We start from the raw sequence: 11474 nt of genomic DNA, 5'->3' as shown, positions 1-11474 counted from the left end.
ACTCAGTATATCACCTCTCAAAGTAATCAGGTCCTGGTTGTGGTGAACTTTCCAAGGTTTGCAAGAAACGAGATGGTCCGATCTTATACAGTGATATACACTGTCAATACAAGTAGTAACTCGAGGTTTGTCTTGTCAAGCATCCTTGTTATGCTCAGCACCCTGAGATCAACTGATCTGGGAGTTGTTGAGATGTACCTTGCTACATGAGTTCTACTTGCTCAAAATGAAATGTCAATGAATCAGTTCCTGTTATGCAAATCTTTAAGTGAAGCTCATTGTTCTCAGTTCATCTACGTCACTACACTTCTGCACTAAAGATATCTCCAGGCCCCATCTATTTTTATGTTCACATATTTCGCTAGTTACCTGCTTGAAAAGTCACCTTGAGTCTCACTCTTCTTTGTTAATGGAATACATCATGGGAGTGTTTTTTCGCTGAAATCTGAGTCTTTTGTTGAAGGTTATGTGTCTCTCTATACCTCATCTATGCTTGATTTTCTCATTCAAAGGTGTGACAATTATATGTTCCTTAATACTTAGCTACATGAATATACATGGTTTTTATAGTTCCTCCTTAAATAATCTTTGTCTTATGGTTATTTTCTTCTGACAAAGTAGGATTTTAGGGGGAGATTTCAATTTGCATGCGTATTTCTCGGAACTTTACAATGTCATAACTCTTCTCCTTCTTGGAGAAGCTATGTTTAACTGATTTGTCTCTTGGATTCTCTAACCCTAATATCTCTCTCTATAAAGCATCTGTTGTCTCTGTCAGTTTCTTTTAGGGTTGTTCTCTTAAAGTGTCGCTTCAAACCAACACTTTCCGCTTCTTTCATCCTCATCATGGTTTGAACCAAAGTCACCTGGGTGTTAATCAGCGCCGATCTCCTCTCTCTCTGGAGGAAGACAGCCGGCAGGCTGCTGCCCGCGCCAGCCTCACTTATACTGTGATCGGTGTCCAACTCATGAGCGTACCCGCAGTCCCCCTCCTCTGCCTTGTCGCTCTCCCAGGGTGTTTTCTGGCGACTCCTCTCCATCCCAGCCTGCTCGTGCCCCTCGACCTGTGGCCACCCTGGAAAGCCTCACCACCTCCATTGATGATCTGCGTTCCTCTCTTCGTGATGGCATTATGGTGACTGATTGGCGGGTCACCTGTATGATTGACTACATCTCTGATATGAACTTCTCCCTGATCCGCTACCACACTGCATTAAACAATCTTGCTATGGAGGTTCAGAACATTCAAAGTCATCCTCCTGGTTTTCCTAGGCGAGAGGCTGTGGCCCGTGCCGCATCTCCGGTTCCCAGTGCCTTTGCTGGCGGTGATCCTGGACCCTCTACCATGGCTGCACGTACGGTGGCTACTCTGTGTGACAGTGACGACAGCGATGACCTGCTTGCTGAGGAGACCTATGACCGGATCACCAAGCTTCGGGAGGACAAGTGAAGGGCCTTCCCATTCAAAGGGGGAGAGAAACAATTTTTTTTTCCTTCTTCTTCTTTATTTTATTTCTGCTTTTATTTTTCTTTGGACAATTTGTTTTTTTATTTTTATTTTGGTCTGTAAGTGCATAAGCACAAACTCTTTTGGATGCTTATTTTATTTTGGTGTACTTTAAATTTTACTTGGATCTGGAAAAGGATGGAAACTGATTCCTTGATCCAAGTAACACCTTTTGGTCTAACTCTTGGTTTCTAGTTATGTTCTAAGTTAATGTGTGAGCGTCGGTTGAAATCTTCCTGGCTAGTGTCTACCTGTGAAGTCTAATTTGCAGGATAAAAGATGAAACAGTTATGTGTTCACTACTAGAGAAAACCCATTTAGAGACAAAAAATTTTGGGACAGACCAATTTTTCGTCCCCCAAACACATAATTAGGGACAAATTTTTTGATTTTGTCCCTAAAAGTTTTGTTGTTCAGAATTGTCCATTCAACACTATTAGAGACAAATAAATTTCAATTAGGGATGGGATTTAATTTGGTCTCCTATGTTTTTCTAATTTGTTAATACTTGGTAAAAATTTGAGTGGGGAATTATGCTGAATTTCAAAATTTGGACGAAAAGAAATAGGGACGAAATTTTTTGCCTCTAAATATGTTGGTGATATTTTTGTTTTATTGAAGTTTATTTTTGGCGGGGTTTAGCAAAGTTAATAAATATTATGCTTTATTTACTTTTTTTTTTGGTGGGACGAAATGAATATAAGAAGGCACAATATGGTGGAGGTCGGTGGTCACAATCAAATAGTCGCCACAAAAATTTATTTTGCACATACTTGTGTGATGCATGAGCTACAAGACGCAGACCACATACATTAAGCAAATGAATAATGGATGAAAACCCAAAAACGTAGAGCGCCAGTGGGTGAGTATCAGGAAAGAAAAAAAAAATCCTTCAAAATGGTCAAGGGACGTTCTCAGAGCCATTTTCACAAACACCTTGCGTGCATTCAATTTTAGTTGAGAGCAGCCCGGTACGAGCCAATTAGCCTAGTGCAAAGGCTCGCTTCCCATCTGCCAATTTCTGTAGCGTAGGACCAAATCATGGTTTGGGGTTTCCTTATTACTTCTAATCTCCAATTTTACTTATTTACCCTTTTAAATTAATGTGGTTTTCATTGTGTATGTATAAGGGGTATTTAAATAAAAAAAAGGTTATGATCATCTGATGTATGGTTATATATTTATTATTTTTTCATAATTATATTTATCATATCTAATTTATCTTTAATTAAAATTTACTCGGACATTTAATTTAGCCAATGCGCAATGAAGATTTGAGTCTCTAGATTGTCCGACCTTAACAAGTGTGATCGAGTTCTTCAACTTTAGTGATATGAATGTCAACATATTAGATTTACATATAACAAAATATGAATGTTAACTTCATTTACGTCCAAAAAGATATTATAGGTGGTTCCATCAAGTTTTTAAATTACAATGAGTTACTTTTTGAGACATGACTTCATCAAGTTTATTTTTGTTTGCTAAAATTGCTTCATCATGAATTCTCCTCACCCAAATTCGTCTTGAGGGAATTTTTCCTCAACTGGATTCCACTCCTCACTCAGATTTCCCTTAAAAGGAATACTTCTCACCCAGATTCTCTTTTAGGATATTTCTCCTCACTTGGATTCCATTCCTCACTTGGATTTCCCTCAAAGGGAATACTCTTCACTCAGATTCTCTTTCAGAAGATTTCTCCTCACTTCGATTCCACTCTTTACTTGGATTTCCTTCAAAAGGAATACTTCTCACCTAGATTCTCTTTGAGGAGATGAGAGATTTCTCCTCACACAAATTTGTATTTGAAGAGTTACTTCTCACCAAATTTGAACTCTTTGACAAAATTTTTCCTCACATATACACTTAGAGGGGATTTCTTTTCAATTGGGAAAGCATTTTGTATTGAATATAATTTCAAATTTCTTATGAAACCAATTGAGGTGACTTGACTGGCCTAGATATTTGTTGCAATCTTTTCCATTCGATTTTCGACCACACGACTATGAGAGGGGCGTAAGGTTTAGAGGCCTAATGATGTTTGTGTTTTTCAATTCAGAAAGTATTTTATATTAAATATAATTTCTTATTGAAACCAATTACGTTGACTTGATTGACTTAGATATCTGTTGCAATCTATATCATTGGATTTTCAACCATACCACTATGAAAGGGACGTAAGGTACTTAATTTAATAATTCATTATATTTCTAAATTTTTTTAATTAAAAAATAAATAGTAAATAACTATATATGTTGTAAATTAATTGCCTCCAATTTGTTGAAATTTTTTTTTTAATACGAATCTATTTTTCTTTTCCTTTATTTTACACAGGTGTAGTCTTTTGCCGCAGTATAACTCTCCGCGACCCAACTCAAAAAAAAAAAAAAACTCTCCACGAGTCTAGTCTTCCTCTTTTGGTGGGTGTAGGGTGCGCAGCAGGTTGGCCTTCATCTCTGTTCGGGTTTTCTCCTCTCCCAACACAAAACAAAGTTGCAAACCCATTAATCCTCGCAAACCAGTCTCTCTTCCTCTCACTTTGAAGCTTCTTCTTCTCTGCTTCATGTTCGTTCTCTTCCTGAAAATTCTCCGATTCGTTTTTCGTTTCCGTCTTCAGGTTCGTTCTCTCTCTCTCTCTCTCTCTCTCTCTCTCTCTCTCTCTGCGCGATTCGTTTTTCATTGATTTAAAGCTTTGTTTCATTCAAGGTTTGATCTAATTTTCGATTAAAGCTCTGGGTCGTTGGTGTTCATGTTTCTGACCCAGTTTTGTTTTCCTATGTTTCTCCAATGTCTAGAAGTAGTTTATGGTTTTCTGAATTTGACAGTGAGTTCCCAGGTTAACCAATCACTAGAGGATCCACTATATAGTTGCATTTACATTATTAGTTTATGTAATCAATGACCATGATGCTACCAAGTCTGAGGCAGAAGGCCAGACCCATAAAATGCATTTACACTATCAGATTATATAATCATTCACTCTATTCTAGAGAATAAGGATTCTTCTTGAGAAATTTCTGATCAATCCATGTTCGTTTGCTTTTCCATTTTGGTGCAGTGTTGTTTCCGAAGTAAGTTCTGTATCAAGTTTTGTAATAGTAAGTAGTGCATGCCATTTTACATTTGGATTCATAAATCCTTCCGGAAGTTTTAGCGTATTAGATAAGTGGCTTGATTAATATGAACTAGTAGGAATTGTAGATAGTTTTTTTTCTAGCAATCGAATTGGGGATAGTTTAATCTTAAATTGCACTTAACTTTGTTTTGACATTTCATAGTTGGCTACTGAAAAAGCTATTGCAATTTTCAGGTGTCTGTCATTCAGTCATGCTCCCAAAGTACCAATAAGGTGTTACATGCTTTGCAACAGAACTTCCCAGCAGCGTCAAAAACTCAGTTAAGGAATAAAGTGCGAGAGATATTAGATTTTGTGGATACCCATTGGCAGGTTAGTAACTCATTTACAACTTTCATTCCCAAAAGTAGGCATTGGCATTCTTATCTGGTAATGATTCAAATCAAACAAGTACTAGGCCTATCATCTACATTAGACGTTGCAGCAAGGGCTTGTCCATGTCAAATTTTGAGTTTAAGTATTTAATTTACCCTATATTGAACACTTGTTGAAATAGTATAATAGACCTGGTTCTGAACCTAAGTGGTACTCTATTATCTCTTTATGCAAGATCTACTGGAGTAACGTGATAACAGAGCACAGCCAAGCCATTTTGAACTCTTTGTACTCATTTTACTGGAACTTGACTAGAAATTGGGAGCTGAGGTATGTGAATCTTTTTCACTACATATAAAATTCATATCAAATAATTATTGAACTTTGTTGATACCCTTGATGTTCTGCTTTAATAGTTGAGATGTTTGATTTACTTAATAAGACTACAACTAACCAAATATTACATGAATAAAACTAAAACAGACCAAGTCGTACTTTTCTTTGTTATTGTTATTTTTCAGTGCCCATTTATAGGGTAATGTTTGTTTGTAAATGTCAGGGGATCCAAAATGAATAGAGATGTGGATAGGGTAAATGTCAGGGGATCCAAAATGAATAGAGATGTCAAACCTGAAATTGTTGGTTTGAGTAGCAAAGATATTGAACAAAGCAACATAAGTGACGATGATTTTATCGATGATAATCCTCTAGATGAGGAATTACTATCAGGAGATGAAGATAACACTTGAGAAAGTGATGGATAGTTGGATACAGTGACTTGGATTAAGGTAAACGATTTTAAATGTACGTGGCTCGATAAGTGCATGCAAATCATCATTAGTTACTTTTCTCTATATGGTTATGCCTTCCTAATTCATAATTAAACATCTTTCAGTCGTTAGCATAATTACATATTACTGTTAACTTGGTGTTTTTGTCAGTATGGTTTGTTAGTTTCCATTTTTGTTTATTATTTACTTATGATGTTGACCATGTGTGCAGGGAGACTTTGCTTTCTTATCTTATCAAAATCACAACTGCTTATTGTCTCTGTTTCTTACTAAATATCCACTTTTATAGAACTGGATTAATCAATGTCGGATGCTCTGGGAATTCTCAACGTTGAATGAGAAGGCCCAAAGAGGGAGATTGTAAGGATATTGGGCTATTACCTTTCAACACATAACTTTCCCAAGATTACTAGGAGAGCACAAGTCGCATAAAACTAGGAAAAGACTTCTCCAAGTTTCCCAGTGACTCAAGGAATCAAAGAGGCGTGCAAGACTGGAAGAGAAATCCAGAAGAATCACTCTCACTGATATTGAGTTTAAGGTGGTATTCATTCCATATCATTTTACATTTAGGATTGATTTTGCATATCGGTTTTAATTGATTTGTTCTACGTATCTGCGTTAAAAGGTTTTTGAGATGTCTACCAAATAGAGATTGGATTTGTAAGAAATTAGGAAGTCGTAATTGATTATCGAAATCAGTTGTAAAAGCCTTCCTTGTTTATCTTATTTGATATGAAAAAGAGATTTGATTAAGGGGGAGTCTTGCTCCTTTATGAAAGGCTTTGAAACTGATTTCATGTGGTAGAGTTTTTGAATATCTAAACTTATCGTAGTTGAGCTGCATATGTTTACTTAAATCATTTTCTGAAAAACTCACGTTGCATGTTATATGTTTCTTTTCCATGCATAATTCATTCTCAAGATCAGTGAGACGTTGAGTGCAAGGAAGATTGGAAGATTGGCTTATTTGAATAGTGTGATGATTAGAACAGTTGAATAGGAGTTAGAACAGTTGTAAAACAAGTTAGCTGTTTGCTAAGTGAATGTGATTGTTGTGAACAACACTACTTGTATACTGTAAACTCATTTGATTTATAGTAGATTGATTTTCTCGTGTTGGCAACGTTACAAGCCATGCAGTGAAGTTTCCTCAGCGGAAAGGTCTACACTGCGTCAGCAATCTTGGAGCGGACTTCAAAGTGCATATCACATTTACAAAGCAGTTTTCTTAATCATTTTGTTCTATCTGGCAATTACACATGCTTACTAGTTACCACTTACTTTCTGTCAAAGAATATGATTTCTACCCCCTCAGGCCTTCTCTATGTTACTCTCGGCGTGTTAATCTGAACAAACGCATTGCAACGTACTTATTGTTTCAAAATTGATAGTTTTTCATCCAACATTTTCCTGATAGTATGTTTTGGCACCCATAACTTTTTCTTCTCAAATTCGTAGCAGCCCAAAACGAGGGCTCATGCGAGCCAAAGTAATAAAGTTAGTACACATGACTACAATGATATAAATACAGATTTTGTGTATTATGAAGTATGAATGTGTACCCCTTAGCAACCATTTACATATTCTCACTAGAATATTCTCAAAATTTGTTTCAACTTGAGATTGAAATGAATCCCCAAGTTTAACTCATTCACTAATATTTTGACCAAAAAAAACAAAGTTGCACTAATATGAATCATGGGGAGGACCAGAAGAGGTTAATAAAATTATATCTATTGTGCTGAAGAAAAGTGATGTAGAGAAATCATGAAGTTGTATTATTAGGACAAAGAGTATTATTTGGAAAACATAATTACAATGCAAACAAATCATGCTACATACTCTCAAGTTTGCTTGCCATTATATACATACATATATATATATATATATATATATATAGACACACACACATACGTGTACATACAAATCTAATCTAAAGCGAAGCTTCACTATGAAATTAAAGTGCGCATTTAGAGTTTAGGATCACTTTTCGGTCGCATATGCATATCTTGACCGTTAAGTTTTTAGGTACTAATGTATAGATCGTCTCTGTAAATTTTCAGTCAAATTGATGATCATTAAGACTTTGATAATTTGCTTAAACCAATGGACGGATTAATCTATCCAACTTGAACCGTACTACCTTTACGACCGTTACATACCCTTCCGCTGCAATATATGTTGAACACATATTGGTGAGGGATACAAAAATAAATCCTATAATAATTTATGATCGACCTGAACCTAAGTCTATCCATTTTATTTGCAAAAAAAAAAAAAAGAGTAGCAGTTAAACAATATAAATATTTTAATAATTAATCACGAGGTATAAAAAGTAGCGAAAATAAATAAACATTTGTTCAAGTAAATCCCTATTTGTGTGAATATTGAGGCAGTTAGCATTTCTCTTAGCTTCAGCTTGATAGCACCACTACTGTACACCAGCATCTTACCCATGAAGCCAGCTGGTAATCACCCAAAGAACAAGGCTTCTCAGTATTACGTGCACCTCCCCGTGCCCCTGAGTTATTGGCATTTTAATCTTCAGATCTACCAACCTTTAGATCAAGATCATCTGACGCTGGTGTTGCAATTTCAACATAAGTTGATTCCTCTGAACCATCCCCAAATTCTTGCTGGTTAAGAATTGCTGCACAATGTAGAACACTAAGTGCATTCATATGTAACAACGTAGAATATGAAAGATCATTTTCTTTTTCATATATAGGTTAGTTTTCAATTTTATACTACAACAGATTAGTTCCACGAACAATATATTGAGATCACAAACATCTTTGATAAAGTAATTGTGATATCTTGAACAATCATGCATGTAAAATAGTGAGGCATTCGCAAGTACTTAATTCCTCCCGAAGCTAGATAAAAGCAAATGCAAATTTTATTCCTTAGGCAATAAAACACACAAACAGAGGTGCGCGCGCACACGATAATCAAAGCAAAAAACTGGAAAAACAGAAAGCATAAATTCCACTTTCGCAGGATAGTCGATTGCATTGAGCATATGCAACAAGCCTTTCAACCCGTAGATATGTATGAGTCATTACAGGACGAGTCTGTCTCGTGAGGGTTTCTGGATGCTACCCCACAACCGTCACTCTTCTGCTAAATCAAGCTATGGTTTTGAACTTGTTTTGCACTCTGGTGGTTGATCCAGACGGCACGGGCTCAGGTATCATTTGTTCTATGGTGGGGTCGACCGATGGGTCCGGCAACATCTGCTCTGTGGTTGGGTCGGCCGACGGGTCCAGCAAATCAGCTATAGATACCGGCTCTTTCCGTGCTGTAGTCTCGTAGCGGAAATTGTATGAATTGACACCCGTGTACACCCCATCATCCTTCTTATAGATAACGGATTTACCGTTATAAAGCACGTCCTTCTGATAATACGAGTAAGGCACGTCACAACTTCCCTTGGTCGCCATCAGGCTCACAGTTATAGAAGTGTTTGCCGGCACTGTAGCCTTGTAGGTGGTCTCCAATGTGTTTTCAGATGTAATGGTCTCTCCCCACTCATAGGATCCGGAATACTCTGCTTGAGCAGTGACGTCAGTACCGCCGATGAATGGAATTTTGAAGCTGGCAGAGACACTCATGCCTATCATCCACGAGTGGCTGGCCTTCCACGTGCTGCTCTTACCATCCTTGTATGCAAACTTGAATTCCACAGTGTTTTCTGCTGAGGTATTGTTGCTCGCGTTTGCGGTGGCCATGGTGACCGGGGTCTCGCCGTAGATTATGGCATTCTTAAGGTCAAAGTCGGCATTATAGATTCTCCTAGAGAGAACAAGCTCTTCCAGCCCCCAGCGTGACAAGTTTGAAATGCTTGTACTAGTGTCAGGCGCGTTCAGACCGTCTGTATAATCATACTCATAGGTGTGTAGGGCGCAAAATTTGTCGTTGCCCAAGCATTTGAGAGCGGCCGCACTAGTGTCGACCTTGATTGGCAAAAACAAGGTGGGAGGTTTCGATGCGCTGCCTCCGTCAGCAAAAATCCAGTTGCTGTAGTCACTGCCGCCGAACCTCAGGTAGGAATTGTTCTTGTAGCATTTGATTTTCACCATTCCATCGCCATCTGTGGACACTTCGAACCACGAAGCAGGAATCCCCTTATCGGTGGACACGAACCTGAGCTGATTACTTTCCCCAAGCTGAAGGTAAAGGTTGTTGTTGGCTTTGAAGGCCACATGCTTTGGCAATATCACCAATGACTGCCAGTCAGTGATATCGAAGATACCCTGATCACTCTGACCGTCATCTAATTTGAAGAACCTTACTCCACCATCGTCCAATACCGTTGCATATCGCTTTGCTTGGACATGGAACAACCGGGCTTTGTCGGGGTTGCCATCTACAGCTGCTTGAGGCTCAAATAGTGTGCACGACCATTTGGATTGGTCCTCCTCTGGTTCATCAGCCTCCGGAGAAAGGTACACATCACCCTCAATTCTCGTTCGCAGGAACTTTCTATTCTGGGAGCACCTTATATGGACTAGTCCCATCCCAGTATTGGCCGTCACCACTTCGAACTTTGCTAACGAGCTGAAGACATTTGATCCGTTGACTTTGAGAAAGCCATGCGTTTCAGAATCAGAATCATTGCTGTAGTTCACGTACTGGTTGAAATAGGATGATTTCAGAGTAATAGTGGGTGGTAATAGGAACGACATTTTCTGAATGAAATATATAGATGATAGATCCCTCTAGTTCTGTGATCTTGTTTGTGTGGATAGACATCTTGCTCCATACATGCTATTTATAAGCATGGTAATTATGTGCAGTCCTATACGAAAGAAATTATTACTTACAAACTTAAAGCAGAAAAGTTCTCTTGTTATCGTAATTTACACTACACTAATAATCAAATTGTCTCCTATTTCTTCACCAAGAAGCTCCCTGGATGAAATAATAAGGCATGAATATGGCTATATTTTACAGATAGACAATGAAGAAACTTTTAGATCATGAAAATTTCAACTAAAAAATTGGTGTAAGACATGTCTTAGTCTACGTAATGATATATCCTAAAGCAAAGTTGCATGCCAAGAAAGAAAAATGTTGTGTTGTATAACTTTGATATAAACAATTACTAGATTATACATATATGTCAGGTCCGTCTGGATATAGAGAGAACATTCGTAAAAGAGAATACAAAAAGTTTTAATATTCAATTGACCAAAAAAAAAAAGGTTTTAATATTTAGTTTTGTCTTGAAGAATCATTACAACTCATTCTTGCAATAAATTTGTCTCATTTGATTTTAATTATTTTCATTCCAGTTTTATCCGAGAAGTTGCATTTATATCAATGACCAAGCTATTTTCATTTGGTTCACTCATAAAGTGATCATTGATAAAGTAATCTTGGGTTCGCATCCAAAACCAATTGGCATAGCCCCATTTTTCTCATGTGGGATTTATATTCTCAACACGTCCCCGCACGTGTGACGAATTTTCAAGTCATACACGTGAACACCTTATATTGGGTGACGTCAAGCACGTGTAGGCACAAGGCATGCACACGTGGGATAACCCGCTCTGGTACCATAATAAAGTAATCTGGGGTTCGCATCCAAAATCAATTGACAATGGATGGAGTGCCCCAAACTCTTAGAAACCTATAAGCAAGGTCCAATTTTTCCCATGTGGGATTTATACTCTCAACAATCATTTATGGTGAGGTATTGATCTATTATGTTTTTCGA

General features: G+C 37.5%; 2 protein-coding genes across 8 annotated transcripts; one reads left to right on the top strand and one right to left on the bottom strand.

Moving 5' to 3' along the window:
• Window positions 1–3881: 3881 nt before the first annotated feature.
• On the top strand, window positions 3882–6883 carry LOC112202311. 7 transcript variants are annotated; one of them, XR_005810884.1, is made up of 5 exons: window positions 3882–4124; window positions 4818–4955; window positions 5194–5288; window positions 5518–6290; window positions 6680–6883. XR_005810884.1 is itself a non-coding variant. In XM_024343256.2 (5 exons), the coding sequence occupies exons 1-4, from the start codon at window positions 4071–4073 to the stop codon at window positions 5705–5707; spliced, it is 477 nt and encodes a 158-aa protein (XP_024199024.1). In that variant the 5' UTR covers window positions 3882–4070; the 3' UTR covers window positions 5708–5746; window positions 6039–6883. The 7 variants fall into 7 exon arrangements, 5 of the variants coding, with proteins under 5 accessions (XP_024199024.1, XP_024199023.1, XP_024199026.1 ...); XR_002937271.2 differs by having other exon boundaries at window positions 6675–6883; XM_024343256.2 differs by having other exon boundaries at window positions 5518–5746; window positions 6039–6883.
• Window positions 6884–8880: 1997 nt separating this feature from the next.
• Window positions 8881–10440, bottom strand: LOC112203044. The gene has a single exon (XM_024344072.1). It carries the CDS (start codon window positions 10438–10440, stop codon window positions 8881–8883), a length of 1560 nt encoding a protein of 519 aa, XP_024199840.1.
• Window positions 10441–11474: the final 1034 nt, after the last annotated feature.

This window comes from Rosa chinensis, chromosome 5, assembly GCF_002994745.2.
Source record: "Rosa chinensis cultivar Old Blush chromosome 5, RchiOBHm-V2, whole genome shotgun sequence".
Lineage (NCBI taxonomy): Eukaryota > Viridiplantae > Streptophyta > Magnoliopsida > Rosales > Rosaceae > Rosa > Rosa chinensis.
Note: the sequence above shows the minus strand (reverse complement) of the source record. Positions and strands in the feature narration are given on the sequence as shown.

Coding starts and splice junctions, on each gene's coding strand:
- LOC112202311 (XM_024343256.2), top strand. CDS start 4,071: ATGTTCGTTCTCTTCCTGAAAATTCTCCGATTCGTTTTTCGTTTCCGT. Junction 4,125..4,817: donor TTTTTCGTTTCCGTCTTCAG/GTTCGTTCTCTC, acceptor TGCAATTTTCAG/GTGTCTGTCATTCAGTCATG. Junction 4,956..5,193: donor TTGTGGATACCCATTGGCAG/GTTAGTAACTCA, acceptor TCTTTATGCAAG/ATCTACTGGAGTAACGTGAT.
- LOC112203044 (XM_024344072.1), bottom strand. CDS start 10,440: ATGTCGTTCCTATTACCACCCACTATTACTCTGAAATCATCCTATTTC.